Source organism: Falco peregrinus, chromosome 1 (genome assembly GCF_023634155.1).
Source record: "Falco peregrinus isolate bFalPer1 chromosome 1, bFalPer1.pri, whole genome shotgun sequence".
Lineage (NCBI taxonomy): Eukaryota > Metazoa > Chordata > Aves > Falconiformes > Falconidae > Falco > Falco peregrinus.
Genome location: NC_073721.1, coordinates 3,941,045 through 3,956,348, shown reverse-complemented (window position 1 = coordinate 3,956,348; position 15,304 = coordinate 3,941,045). Strand labels below are relative to the sequence as shown.

The window sequence follows — 15,304 nt, the reverse complement described above, 5'->3', positions numbered from 1 at the left end:
AATATATGCTGACCCGGTGTTCATCCCTTGCTAGCAATTTGAGCAACAGATTGAGCAGTCAGGTCCATAATTTCCTGATATTTTTATAACTGAATACTCCAATGGACAACATAAGCAGTCGGTGTAACTTGTGTGCAGCGTAGATCTGAGCTAACTACTGAAGCCTCATAAAGAGGGTGTCATAGCAGTTGGGGTGTCGGTACCACTTCTGTAAAGAGTAAGCTAACCTGCAAGTGCAGTTGTCTGACTTGATTGAACTGCGTTTAAACGGTGGAGTTCAGTGAAATGGTGTAGGTTTTCTTTCTTTTTCTGTAGATGAGCGAGAATAAAAGTACTGCTGAGAATGTGTCACCTAATGATTCCTCTGCTGGCCTTAACAAAGAAGAAGTATTGAAACTGCTTGGTATTTTTGAGTCCAGAATGTCATTCCTTCTCCTCCAGTCCATTAAATTGTTAACTGCAACCAAAAAAAAAATTGGGTAAGTTGAACTTTGATGTGTGTAGGTGTGGTTGTCATCCATAAATTCATACGGAGTATGTATCTTAACCATGTAACAGTCACCTCCATAAAAGAATAAATACCACACTCTTCTGCGTGGAGAAGGAGCTGAGATATGCCTTAACCATCTAAATTTTGAATGTTTTATGTGGTTTTGCAAGTAATTAATGGAATGACCAAGAAACACCTTTACTGAGCGTGTCTAGGCAGCTTTTTTCTCTCCTCTTTCTGATAGCAGTCCAGGGCTGAGTGAGTTAAAAAATCAGACTTGAATGGCTGTATTCAAATGGGAAAACAATGGTTTGTAATAGTCTCCTGAAGTGCCTGGTGCAGTTATGAATCACTGATGCTTCATCATGCTCTGTGATACCTGACTTACCCTTTAGAGGGTATAAATCCTACGTCTCTCATAGGTATAAATTCACACACAAAGCAGTTTAACTTTTACTGCCATAATTTTGCTGGCATAATTCTAGTTGTCTTTTATTTGTAATCAAACTGTTTGCTCGGGGAATGAGCTACATGTATGTGGTGTCCTTTATCTTAACTGACACTGGTTTGTCTGTGACAGAGCACTTGAAAGCTACTGGGGGAGAAACCACTGCATGCTGATGATCTCTTCATCTACCTTGACAATAAAATGTATTGGCTACAGCATCGTTTAGCAAGCAGAATACTTCAGAATAAATGTGGGCACATCAGCAATGCTGTTAATAGAGGGGGGCTGTATTGGGAAGATACTCACTGGCATTAAAGAATTTTCTAATGCCTAATGGCATTGTGCAGTGAAAAAAGAATCTTCTGTCTTGCTGCTGGGATTCAGAACAAACGTGGCTTCTCCTTTTTGTGTTGACCTTGAAGTGTTGTTGGGATTCGGTGTGGCAGCGTAATTCCTTACACCACTTCTGTTGGTCTGATTTGGGTGTGTGTGGTGCTGCCCTTGGGATCCAGACAATAACTTATTCCCTCAGCAGCGAATGTGTTTGCAGAAGCTACAGCAATATACTGTTGCTGTTTCTAATGTTATATGAAGTTAGCTTATGAAAACGTGGCATTATTCTAGTATGCGGTTCTAGAGAATTCTTTTATTGTTGGAAGTTGTCTTAATAGTTTTTCAGATTGAAGCACTGCTGATGTGAGTGCTATTTTGCTAGAAGTAAACTGTGAAATGCATTCACTCTGCACAGTGTGTTGTCTGCTGATCGGAGGAGGCTGTGAATAGAAAACCGTGAGACAGGAAAAATCCCACGTGCTTCCCTGGCGCTGGTTTAGGCGCAGTGTTCGGTGCTTTCACTTTTTTTAAAGAAGAGCTGCCACAAGGTGGCAATCTGAATGTGTGACATTCAGAGGACTGCAGTATAACTTGTATGTAACCAAGTAGATGGCCCAAGTAACAGAGCAAATTGTTTTAGTTCTGTTGTCTCATAATGTGGGTAAGTGTTGTAAAACAAAAAGCCTCTGTTTTTGTTCGGGGGCTCCCCCCGTTTACTTTTTCATCGCTGTCTTGAGTGGAGTTTTGTACTGAAGATCCCACATAGGGAACGAGTTACAGTTTGGATGCTGTGAAGTGGCACTGTTGGAACATGTGAAACTTTTTAAAATGGATCAAGGCTAAGCTTAAAACTACCTTTTGTTAAACCTTTTGAGTGCCTTGTGTACATTTCCTCAGTTCTGCTTTGGACAGGAAGGTAACGTCTGCCTTCTGTTTTAATAATGGGTTGAAAAGGGAGGAAATTGGAGCCCCCAAAATCTGTTTCAGGGTCTCAGATGCAGTTTGGCAGAGAACAGGAGAACGAGGTGAAATTAATGTTTGACAGCAAAACCTGCAGACTAGCTATAAAACTGGATGAAATCAGAGTGTTACCCTCTAAAATTTAAATGCACAAGTGTAACTGAACTTGGCTATGTAAATTGGAGGGAAGAAGTAATTGAAAGTAATTATTCTGGGAATTCTTTTAACTTATCCTGGAAATACTTTGCGTTTCAGTGGCTTCTTATTGACTACCTGTTCTGTTTAATAAATAAACCTGTCCGGTTTCTGCCAAGTTTTATGAATTTGATTTGCTTCACTTTTTCATGGTAATGCCCAAAGCATTTACAATTAAACTCACTGCTGCTTGTACACATGTGCTTTATTTATCGTATCAATGGCAGCATTTTTATTTTTCATTTTTCTAGTTTGGGTCACTTATTAGTCTTGGACATTAAATGTAGCAGAGCAGGGTGGCAAAGACAGGGGGGTGATGGTGCTGAAGCAGAAGACCAGGATGTGTGCTATAAGTGATTTACAGTCTTTGTTGAATGGGGAAAGTTGGTGGGAGCTTAGACTGCGGGCTGGCAAGAAGAGGAAAGGCTCTTTTGTGTAGAGGTGTCGAGCATGGAAAAGTCCCTTATCGTAGGGGAAATAGCTTAGGTGTATGGAACTTGAGAGAATGAGGCCAGGTCGTGGGTGTCAGACGTGGAATAGGAAAATTATGTCCACAGCGGTTTAGAGGGGAGAGCTAATAGCAGGCAATGGCACAGGAGCAAACAGACAGTGTCCTCTGACTGTTCAGGTGTCTGCATTTGGCACGATCAGGTTAGACACTAACTTATCAAAAGTACAGAGTTTTGGCATCTAGACCTGGATTTTGGAGGGTTTATGATGTGATTTTGGATTATGACTTAATAAAATGGCCAGACTGGAGCTGAATAAAAATCAGCACAGCTTATCCCTCCTGCAGTATAAGCAGGGGCTCTGACTGCAGTGCTGTGAAATGGCAGGAGACAGGAACTAAGGCAAGAAGAGACTCACAGCAAAACACCAGCCATGTAGTTTCACAGGGATAGTCATCACTGTTGTCATTTAATAATAGGTTTTGATAATTTGCGGAATAAAATATTGTGGTTAAAGCTAATAGGTTGTGCTATCTGTTTTCTTTTTTAGGGGCATTAATGAAGAAGAAGTTGTTCTTAAAACAAACAAGCAAGTTTACTCCCTGCTGTTGCGTGCAACTGCTAACAAAAGTATGACCCTGCTAGAACGAATAGAGGTAATCGTAAATTTACTGGAACAGCTGGCTCAAAATGCTGAAGGTAGTAACGGAGGAGTTCAGTGACTGAAATGGTGCAAACCAGCAGAAACAGTGCCTTGCTACGCATGGGATCAGCAGTAGCTTTTCCCATGTCATTTGTATTTGTTGAAGGTGATAATATCACCTACTTCATTAACGTTGTACATCTGGGAAAGAACAGGAATTCCTTTTTATCCTGAGGACTCTGTACTGGTTCAGTTACTAGAGTTTCTTTCTTTGAAAAGCCAATTTTGGGTTTGGGATAGAAACAACAATTTTTCATGTTGGAGAACTTCAGTTTATCCCCTACAGATAATGGGCTTTGCAGTGATACACGTTTTGCATAAAAATGTAATCTCACAGTTGCTCTAGTTTGGTATTTAATGGAAACGCACTTTGAGCAAGGCTTCACTGAAACACTTCAACCGGTAACGTGACCCAGAGTTGTACAAGGGACATTTCTGTTGAATATGTGGACATGCCACTTCTACCACCATTGCTGTCCTGCACTGAAATGTGTGCCTTTCTCGCTTTGATGCAAGACTCTTGCAAATGTTAGCCATTACTGGGACTTCATTTACCCCAGAAAGTGAATGGTTTTAGCTGTGTTTGAATTAATCAAGAAGAGTATTATCTTTTTCAGACTTGAAACTGTGAATAAATGAGAGCGTATTTTTAAATAAGAAGTTATTTATTAAATATAAACTAATGAATCAGTCTGCCTTGTTTTTCTTGTTATGACCGTTACAACCCTCATCAGAGAAGCAAACTGCTCAACAGAACTAAAACAATTGGAAAGGCAGCAGGCGCTGGGAAAAAAAATCTGTAAAATCACACCTAACAGATGAGTGTAGTCTTACCTCAGTATGTGAGGACTCTGGTTTTTTTGGAAAGATGTGTTATTTAAAGATAAAGTTTTCAAAATGCAACTATGTCTTAATGTTTTTTTTATAAAAAGTGTGGTTCATTATAGGATAATAATAGTATAAAACACACTGTTTATTCCAAGGTAGTAATAGTTTTCATGTGTCTATGCATGCACATATATTTTTTTAATCTATACTAAAGACACAAGTGGTTAATTAACTATATAAGTTGCTTATTTTGAGGAGGTGATTCTTACTGTCATGGTGACAGACAGTGACATATATATATTTTTTTTTTTTTTTGTATGGGACATGTTTTCACCCAGAAAACCCCAGTTTGTAGAAATTTCCAACCTGACAATTTAAAGACAGTTTTACAAGTGCAGCCTTAGGTCTCTCTTCAGAAGAAACCTGATCTTTCTGGTGCAACATAGAGCACAAATAACCTGAAAGAAGCAAAAGCACCTTTTGGAAGGATGAAAGATGACAGGCGTCGTATGTATCTGTTCTGTCGATTCTCATTTGGAATGATTGATCTGAAAAAGAAGGATTTCTGTGTCTTTTCCTGCCTTCCAGCTGGGGGCTGGCTCGGGGCAGCACCCCTTGCACCCGCCTCACTTCTGGTGAGGTCGGAGCTGCAGAAAATTGAACAGCGGGTGTCTGAGGTAAGACTGCTAAAAGCCCTGTGTCTGAAGCTGTTATCAGCGAGAAGCCTGGCAGCAGCGAGGAGTGGAAGAAATAAGTTCATGACAAAAAGCTCTTCAGAGCAGAGGAGCTGAGGGGTGACTAAGCAGGACTGCCGAGATCAGTGACTGTATCACAGAGCTACTCGGGGTTGGAGAAGTCTGCTGATCTGATGGCTGCTGGCAGGTTCCTGGTGTAAGGGGAAATTCTAGCTGAAAGCCGTTGATCAAACCCAATTTCGCAGGCTATCTTGCTGCACGGGTCAAAGAGCACTTACACCTGCCCCAGTCCTGCTGCTTTGGGAAGCAGCTGTGAGCATAGCGTGTGCTTCTGCAGGTGTGTGATGGTCAGCCAGCCGATGAGAAGAGCCTCAGAGTAAGCCTGGAGAACCGGTAACAGGCTGTTACCATGATTTTATTTTTTTTTTTGGGGGGGGGGGGGGGGGGGGAGCGGGTTATGGAACCTCTTCTTGATTCCTTGTAACAAAATGCAAGTAATATTTTACGGTACTTCAGCCTCACATAAAAATAGATCAGGTCTGTAACCTGCCAAATGACATCCTAATAAAAGTCTTAAGCCTGCTCTGGTTTATGAACGCCACAGCGGTTGGGTAAGGTCCCCTGCTGCTTAATGACCGGGGCAGACTCGGTGCCACCGAGGCAGCAGCTGGGAGCGTGGCCTCTCCTGCAGGCAGCGCCTGTGCGCGGGGACAGGCTCCCGCAGCGCGCTCGAGGCGGTTGGCAGCGGGTTAAAGACCCAAGGGCCCAGCGCAGGGCCTGTTGCGTGGGTCTGGCACAAGGGCGAATGCCTCGGCCCCAGCCTGGCAGTGGTGACTGGGTAAAGGCAAAGTGTACGTGGCAGTGGTGGTGACCGGTGGTGTCCGCTCATCAGCGAGGCAACAACAGGTGCAACTTACACTAGATGGCAAATAATTTTGCTAGTGTAAGGGAGCAGAAGCCCACAGCTGGCTTCTGTTTCCAGTTCCCATTCTCTGCCTGATCCTGGCTCCTGTTCTTGGGCGGGCACTCACGGGAGGAGGCACTCGCGGGAGGGGGCACACAGGCTTCATCACAGCTGCCCTCTGTCAGAGAGCAGAGCTGCGGGCAGCACTGCAGGGGGCTGGAACAGGCTTCCCCTTCCTGGCTCTGCCATGGATTTATTTTTGAGTGAAGCGATGAGCAGCCCTGCACGCTGTGTTACAGGGGTGGTGCCCAGCAGACTCTGAGCTTCAGTCATCTTACAGAAGGGGCAAAGTCAGCAACTGCTGCATACTCATCCTCTTCCTTCTTCCCTAGGGCATGTTTTCGGGTCCTGCAGCTGCATCCAGTTACCGCAGCCATTCCAGTATCCTACACGAGGTTCTGTAAGGGTGAAGCATTCCACTGTTCAACATTGCCTTCCAGCAATTAGCGTACTTCTGAGATCCTATGTCATTGCAAGAAATTGAACTGCTTTATAAAGCAAAATGGTTGTCATATTGTGCCCAGTCTGACTGATGAATCCACATACACAATCTGAAATTACTTCAGTTATTATTAACATAATTGGGTTCAGATTGACTCTCATTCTAGGTATGGAGCATCTCACCTAATTGGAAACGCAGGCCGTATACTCGGAATTAAGCTAATAGACATTTACAGCAAATGAGGATTTCTCTGTTATTCTATGAACCTCAGTGCTATCCTAACAACGTGAATGACTTTCATGAGGATTATAATTGAGTGTATTATGATTTAAATCTTCTACAAATTCCTTAGTATTAGCTGAAGGTAGCATTAGTGCTAAATAGGATTACTTTTTCCCCCTTTCACAGGTAAACAATTAAAGCATAAACCACATCCAAAACAGACAACTCTTAACACCATGATTAACTATGACAATCCAGTTTATTTCTCTGTTAATAAATCCTCCTTCTTTACAGCACTAGAAACCAAAACCTAATTTTTAAGACCCTATACTGTAAGGATATGGAGTGGCAGCAGCTGCCCTGCTGTTGGCTCCACACCGTGCAACTTCCCTGCAAGACCTGTCCTATTCCATTGAGAGTCTACAATCATTATTTTACTATAAATATTTGAAAAGCAGAACAATGAACCAGTAAGCTTTACAACAGAAAATACTTCATTGTAAGACTGCTTCTCCTGGGTTTGGAAAGAAACGGGAGAAAGATGGGTTTGGAAAACTGATTGTACAGAGAAATGAAAACCTTGCCTTGTGTGCTAGTATTACCTGAAGTGATACACTGAACTTCTTTTGATACACGCTGACCCGGATTAGCCTCTCACAACCCCTCTTCAGGGAGCGCCCACATGAAATATTTACACTGCAAACATGAGGAAAGGGGAAGAGCTACATGCTTTAAGGGACACTGGAAAAAAATCTAGATTTCTGAGATAGTTAGATGCAAGCTTCTCACACCAGGCCCTGACCAGGACAGTGTTGCATATCCCTGAAAAAAATACTTTCTTGCAGGACAACGGGTCTGCAAGATGGAAAAACCTACAGCACCATATTCCCTTTCAAATGCCTGCCGTGCTCTTATTCAGGCACACAGCGTTTCTGTCTGTGAAGTGCTTTTTGGATCCCAGCGGCGAGGTCCTGTGGAGTCGGACTCTCTGCAGTGCAGCTCACAGGGATTCCTGCTGCTTCCATGGCTTCAGCTGTCGTTGGACCGATAGCCGCAAACTGAAATGACGTTATTTACAGTTACAACAGCGCAGTCAGGTGCAGCACCAGCTCTCACTAGTTACTTGGGTACGTACCCCTCCTTTGCTGACATTGCCGGTGTTACCAACTTGTATGACTGAGCTTACAAAACTGTACTAACCATTTCAGGTTGAAGAGTCTCAGTATTAAAAACTGCCTACGAATTGAGCTACTTAGAAGTCACTTAGGAAAGGTTATTATTTATCTTGCTATTAGAAATATTGACAGCTCTTAGTCCCGTGAAACAGGAAAAGTGAGAGGAATTTTAATATGCCTCAGCCTGATTCAAGCAAGAACTGTTTACACCTTCACATTACTAAAAGAAAAGAAAGCCTATACCCAGTGGAGACTGGGTAAGTTAAACTGGGGAAATAATTCTAGGTGAAAACAATTACTTTTTTTAAATAAATGGCTCTCAGCTATATAATCACATTTGTGTTTACTCTCTGTGCATTTGCTATAATGTGTTTTTTTTCAGAGAAAGAAGCACAAACAGAAGAGAAAATGAAGGTCTGTAATGGGTTTAACAGCTTTCCCTTTTCTCATTTGCCCACACCAAACCTACTCCCTATTGTATTTCACCACTTTTAAAGAGAGTATACCTTGATATGGCTGATAAAATCCCCTGAAAGCTTCTGAATGTGCTGGAGGCAAAACTTGACACCAGATGGACTGAAGAACACGATACATGCTGGAATTCCCTGTGTAAAAGTAACCACAGGTTGGCATAGATTACTCACAAATTACTCAGCAGTGTATGGGTACACTTCCACATAAAACCCTTCAACTGTCTCTATATGGACGTGGAGTGTTTTTATTGATGAGACACAGCAGGTATGCCAACGGAAAGGGTTTCCTGTGGTGCAGAGAGCCTGCCCAGCCCCCACGTACCACAGAGTGCTGAAATTCAGGTGTGACTTCAACCAAATGCTTTGTCACACAAGCGCTTGGTGATAAATGCACTGCCAGGGTTCTGGAGCTGTTCTCATTTTCCTGCTCTGCAAGAAAACTTGGCAAGTTCTTTCTCTGCTCCATCCCCATTTCTGTCAGTTCTGCACAGGCACCCTGTTGCCCAGCTCCTGAGGTTTACCCCAAGTTCTGCCTGCCCTGAGATGCTCTGGCAAAGGTGAGGCGATGCCTTAAAACCGCAGACTCTCAGAATAAACCTGCCATAAGAGAGCAGCAGCAATCTTCTGGAGCCAAATAAAACTGCACAATTCTGTCTGGAGTGAAGGTCCCAAGCTCCTGAGCTGCAGACCTAAAGCACATGCTCACTTTATCGTGATTGTCTGACAAGAAAGATACACTAGTTCCACTCAGAGTACATCTGTTGTTAGTTTATAGCACGTGACTTGGTAGCCAGCCTTAGCTCGTGGAGGCCAGAATGAGAGTTTCACACAGTGCTCTTCACTGTCCTCACAAATTGCTCAACACTTGTCATTTTATGTCAGCTCTCCACACACTAAATACATAACCACAGCAGCACCAGTTAAGGACAACTAAAAAGCGCATGAGAAACACATTTTCACAGCTTTACGCTTAAACCAACATCTAATTGCAGCAAGTGAGGAGTGCCATCAAAAGGTTTCAGAAAGTTACAAAATGCGTATGTACCATTGACTGACTTTTGTAACGGCTGTAAACTACATACCGTGGGGATCAGAACTGCAGTACCCACCGAGGAGCACGGGGATACTGCCGTGTATCATCGACTGCCCGTGCCATAACCTTTTAGGGCCTCTTGAAAAAGAACTTCAAAATCAATATGTAATTTAACAAGATGTTAATGCGCAGACTTTAAAAGGAGGTGCAATGTGCTCAAGGAGGCCAAGTCTGTGTAATAAGGAAAGCCTGCGTTTTGCAGAAAATTAATCCTACGTATGATGTGGGTGCCTACAAATGGAAAATTCAGAAAGCCAATCTTGAAAAAATAAAAGCAATTATTAGTACATTCAGATCTTTTACTATGCACTGATCCTTGCTTAATGACATTTACTAGATGGTTTTAAAAAGAGAAAAACAATAATTAGCAAATAGATCTCAACAACACATGTCAACAGCAAGTCACTGCTCTAACACTTCCAGTGAGATCATTAATGCATTCACAGATCGGATAATTGGAGAAAGAACGCTGAAACTACGTAGGGCAGATTACTGCTGGATTCTGATTTGTAATATACAGCAAAGATGTCCAGTGAGATTTCAGTTACAGTAATAAAAAATAATAATAAAGCTGTTCACTAAATATCCTCGCTAAATGTAATTTCTGACACTACTACTGAAAAAGTAATTGTGTCCAGCTGAAAGGAATAAACTGAATATGTAATTAAGCAGTTATTTCCCGGTAATTCTGAAACACATCTGTTTTGAAAGTTAGACAAAATGTGGAAGGATTTGTTTTCTTCAAAGGGAGGCACTTCCAGGCTCATTTGTAATTCCCATAACAAGTAGCTAAGGGACTCACTCTCTGTCTGAACCTTCTGCTATCGGACTTTGTTGATAACCAACAGGGAAACGAGAAGCCTATGGAGGATATTCTTGTATCACCACAAGTATCCTTTCCAGACAGCTGAAAAAAAGGAGTACGCTGCTAGGTATTATTGTATACCCCCAAAATTCTCAACCTACATCAGCATCCAGTACCTGTTGCGAGAAGTAACTGCTCAAAGATTCTTGCAGATCAGTGTGTTGCGTTGTTTGATAAACGGTAAGGCTTTCCAGAGGTATACCTGGGATCATGATATACATTCATAATTAAACGAGGTTTCATTAATTTCTATCATTTCAATAAAAGACTCTCAACATACTAATTGCAGTTAAGTGTACCGTTTTAGGCTTTAAAAGATAGATAAAAAATTCTGTGAGGCGCTTGCAGGTATTTCTAGAGTTGCAAGGTATACCAAAGCACGCGTAACCAGAGGAGCTCGGAGCACGCCTCGCAGCTCGCAAGCCTCGCAGTGTTTCTGTGACACCTTCCATCTCACAGCTGGGAACACCAGGGGACAACAAGGCGAATAACCCTGCCCGTGTCAGGCCACAGCGCAGTCCCAGAGCTACGGGCAGCAATCCAGCCTCACAGGTTTTAATCCCATCCTCTAACTTCTAGCCGACATAATGGCAAATTCAATTTTTACTTATTAAAATGTGGTTCGCAAGCTTTAGATGAAACTTTTCTCATAACCGACTAATTAAAATGAGGCTCCAGGGGAAGTTCAACCTTTTTCTTTAAGTACTGTAGGAAGTACTTCTCTTTTCAGGGCTCCACAAGGAAAAAGAAGAGCTGAGGAATTAGGTTTCTCTCCTGTAAACAAACAAGAACTTTAATTAACTTGCATGTGTAATAAAGAGGAAACAATACATTGAATATATTTTAAAAGGATCGAATGTTGAACACAGCAGTAAATGCTGCGTGCTTCATCACAGACACAGCTCTAAGATAACTGAAAACATCTGCAGGGCAACTGCATCCGCAGTTCAGAGGACAGAGGCTACACTTTGCATGTACATTAAAAAATATTCCATAACTATAATATGAACACATTGGCTAAAAAGATCTCACAAAAGACAAACTGCATTTCTATTCCCCCTGCCAGTCTACAAAGCAAAACAAGTACCGTGCAAGTTATCTCCTCCTCTTCCTCCTCAGAAACACGATCTCCCTCAATTTAATACCGAAAATCTTAGTCCTGCTCAATACACGACAGCTCTCTCTATAGCAACGAATGATCAGGCAGACAAAGAAGAGGGCTGAAAAGTTTCAGTCTATCTGCCTATCTGAAATTCTTTTTTTTTTACTTGCCCAAAGAAAAATTATTCTACTTCCACTGCTAGGATGGAAGTGGGTATCCTCGCTTGCTCTTCTCCTTTGAAACTTTAGTTACTCTTACACTGCTGAGGTGTGAAAGCCCCTTGGTAATTCTGGAAGGACCTTCCCGATACATGGCTGCTGATAACTTACCTCTTGTGATACACCTGGGGTGCAGTTTCCACAGGTTTTGTATGTTTGTAATACGTTACCAGAGGAGCAAAATTTAAAAATACCACCAGGGGATTTTACTCATGTTACCATCTCTTTGGTTACACCTCCTGCACTCCTGAGGCCACCCTGTCCCCGTGCACTATGCACATGCCCACACACCGAAGAACACTGACCGTGATCAGGACACGGTGAATGCAAACAGCTGGCTCGGAAGAAAGAGCGAGCACTCTCTGTGTGAGACTCGCAATAAATCGCTGGGCTTAGGGCTTAAACTAATAGTTTTGGAAGGTTTTTCACTAGATTTTATCTCATAAAAGTGAATATTGACACTAGGCAGACAATAAACAGCATTTTAATCAAGGAAGAATTCAACTTTTAGACAGGAATTTAACCGTAGACTTTTTTTGTACAGTTTGCCTTTTCTATAAATAACAGAAAATTTCAAGATGGAATTCTACACAGCTGCACGCAACTTTGCATTCATCTTTCAAAATAAATGAGAGTTCCCCAACACATCTTTTTATTACTAATTCAAGTATGTTAATACATATGTTTAAGAGATGACTACTAGAAAAACAAATGCTTTTTCTTAAGTGCTGGAATAGACTCTTGGTTTGTAGCAGTGAGCATCAGAGATGCCCCCCAGGAAAAAAAGGAAGGACAGCATAGTAAAAATGAAATGGAAAGACCCTCATTAGGAGTCAACACAGATACCTTTGACTGCCCTAACTGCACGCTGAAATTTTATTAGAAACTACAGATATGCTTGTAACAAATTACAGGAAGGAAGAATGAACTTGGGACAGAAGTAAAACAGATTTTAATATAATAAAACCAAGTATCTCAGCATTAATCCTCCTACAACTCATGTCAGTTAATTGAAATGTCAATGTCATACCTGTAAAGAAACACTAATCTCCTACTTCTGTAGCCGACACGAATGTTACACTGTAATCAAACTAGAAAAATATTTGCCTTGAAAAGAGAGTAAAGCTAGCTAGCAAAGGAGTAAATTCTTTTATTTTCCCAGTCATAAGTTGAAGTGGGTACCAAAGCACAACAGGTGAATAACAAAAGAAATATAATTACCTCCAATTTTATTTTTACTCTGACAATAAATTCTATTGATATGAAAATTTAGAGGTATTTTTTTCATTTACTTATAATTTTATGCATAAAGAAAAATAAATATATACATAATAGGGAGCACGACGTAATTTAATTCGTACTTCAGAGGCTGTTATAAACCACTTGATGAGCTGAGAACATATAAATATGCACAATCCAATAACTCACTGAGCATGGTTATATATTTAACAACAAGCAGTCCCCAATGATTGAAATTCACCGTTTGGTTATCAAAACTGAAGGGTATTCAAAGGCAGGCGTTTCTGCACGGGTAATGGAAGTGCTGCAGCACCGTGTTAATTTAAATAGCCTGCTGGCGTTCTGGATCTCAGCACCCTCTACGTAGAAGGCTGTAAAAGCCACGGATCTCTCTTTCCCTGTGGTGGCTGCCAGAAGCTGCTGCTGGCTCTGGATTGAACTTCCCTGCTCTCACCAGAAAGTGCTGTTCCCTGCCTGGCTCCTGGGGCTGCAGCGGTGGGAGGCAACGCCGGCAAACAGCCACGGGATCAAACACGGTCAGAAGTAACAGGGTCTGAACCAAGCGGCTCCCAAAGGAGGAGGAAGAGCCAGGATGACCCTCATCTGGACCGACAAAATAACCGAGATACTACGATGCAGTAACTGTGCCAGTCACAAGCTCTCCAACAAGGACTTTTTCCACTCATGGTACCACACGCATTGCTTCCTTTAGACCTGATCCTATTTTTTTTTCACATTCATACAACAGAAGAGACACGTATTTTTCTCACCTTCCTTCTCAAGAAAAAAGCCTCCATCTGTAAACTGGCAAACATTAATTCATTACCAGAGGTAGAATTCCTAGCACTAAAAAAACAGCTAAAAAACACCTCTGTTTTAAAGTATCTGTTGAAGACTAGACACGGGTTATTCCTCACTTACAGAATTTTGACGTTGAAAATTTCATTATTAATTTTCAGAATTTATCATTTAATCTTGTGTTGGCGACTATCATTTTTATCATGAAATATTCCACATAATTAAAATACTTTATTTGCCAATTAATTAAATAGCACTGACCCTAAAAAACACTTGCCAGCTCCAATCGCATTTTACTTTTACCTTAGATCTCTGCTACTACGCAGGCTTTGCTAATCAACGCACTCTTTCATAACTAACAGCCAAAAATAACGTGTCAGGGCTCTTGACATCATTTCCACTACTGCAGCGCTTAGCACCTTATTTAGCAAGTTCATAAAGTGGGTCAGCAGTAGGGCTTTTAAACCAGCAGATAGAATAATTCATCCAACATCTAGAATAACTGCACTGATTGTCCTTTGTTTCCCTGACCAGGGTTAGCCAGAGGCGGACTGGTGACTGTGACTGACTGAATAACGTGGATTTTCAAAGCGTGGCTCGTTCTCTGTTCAGCCAGTGGACCCTGCGTGAGCCTCTAGATGAAGGTTTCTGTTTCCCTTTCTAAATTTGGGGCAGCAAATCCTTCCGCAGGGGACATACCCTTGTATCAGACTGAAAGCCATCCTCTAATTTCCCAGAGACTTCCCTGCTTTCTCACGTGAGCCGGGATGTGCCCCAGGCTGTATAAAAGCACAGAGGAGGATGTGCCAACTAAAAGGTTCCTGCTGAGATACTGAACCTTCGGTGTGATTATCACCTAGTACAAAGATTATTTTAGCAGCGAGTTTCAGAGTGCTGGGGGACTAATTCTGCTGGCTTATTTTGGCAGCTGTTCGTCCCAGCAGATGCTCAGACAGACACCTTGAAGGCAGCACGTACCTCAGTGGTGGATCCCTGGAGCACCACCACGTGCATCAGCAGCTCTGAGGTCAAACGCACAGCACTGGCAGCTCCTGCTTTATGACATTTTCACCCCAGTTCTACAAGCTGGTCTGCACAAAAACACAGCCTCCTTTTTCACAGCCTGTACTGACCCACCCACACAAAAAATTAATCACCCCCTAAGCCTAAAAATGTTTCGTATTACTATTGGAAATTTTAACAAATTACAGTAAAAAAAAAAAAAAAAAAAAAGAGGGAGTAGACTTTTAAAATTACCCAACAACTGATAAAACATTTAGAAGCTGCAAACAGACCAGCGTTACAGCTTTAACCATCAAAAAATGGTGACACAAAACAGAAAATCATTTGAACTAACGCTTCCTGCACCTTCTTCAAAACCACCCTCCTTCCGTGCTGACAAAACAGATTCCTCTGAAGCCACATGCTAATCCTGAGGAGAAGAGTTCCCCGTATCTACTTTGAGCTACGGCAGCGAACAATCCCCAGCACCAAGTGGGCTGAGGCCACCTGAAGTTCACAGAGAACCAGCACATCTACAGTCACCGGCATTTAAATCTTACAATTAAGCAGCAATTTCTAACTATTACAGCCCTGATCTTTTAGTAAAAAA

At 41.9% G+C, this 15,304-nt stretch overlaps 2 protein-coding genes across 5 annotated transcripts in view; one reads left to right on the top strand and one right to left on the bottom strand.

The window, feature by feature from the left end:
• Positions 1-4,268, top strand: part of EDRF1 (erythroid differentiation regulatory factor 1) — a 28,511-nt gene extending 24,243 nt beyond the window's left edge. For all 3 annotated transcript variants that reach the window (XM_055791571.1, XM_055791579.1, XM_055791581.1), the window contains 2 exons: positions 316-479; positions 3,426-4,268. In XM_055791571.1, the coding sequence (XP_055647546.1) occupies positions 316-479; positions 3,426-3,597 (336 nt within the window). In that variant the 3' untranslated portion in view covers positions 3,598-4,268. The remainder of the gene's footprint in view (positions 1-315; positions 480-3,425) is intronic.
• Positions 4,269-6,969: 2,701 nt separating this feature from the next.
• Positions 6,970-15,304, bottom strand: part of UROS (uroporphyrinogen III synthase) — a 32,056-nt gene continuing 23,721 nt past the window's right edge. The window contains exons 8-12 of one of the 2 annotated variants that reach the window (XM_055791599.1): positions 11,026-11,109; positions 10,452-10,537; positions 8,411-8,509; positions 7,363-7,787; positions 6,970-7,331 (exon numbers count right to left, since the gene is read on the bottom strand). In XM_055791599.1, the coding sequence (XP_055647574.1) occupies positions 7,641-7,787; positions 8,411-8,509; positions 10,452-10,537; positions 11,026-11,109 (416 nt within the window). In that variant the 3' untranslated portion in view covers positions 6,970-7,331; positions 7,363-7,640. Of the gene's footprint in view, positions 7,332-7,362; positions 7,788-8,410; positions 8,510-9,130; positions 10,378-10,451; positions 10,538-11,025; positions 11,110-15,304 lie in introns of those variants that run through there. The other variant, XM_055791608.1, reaches the window with a different exon arrangement.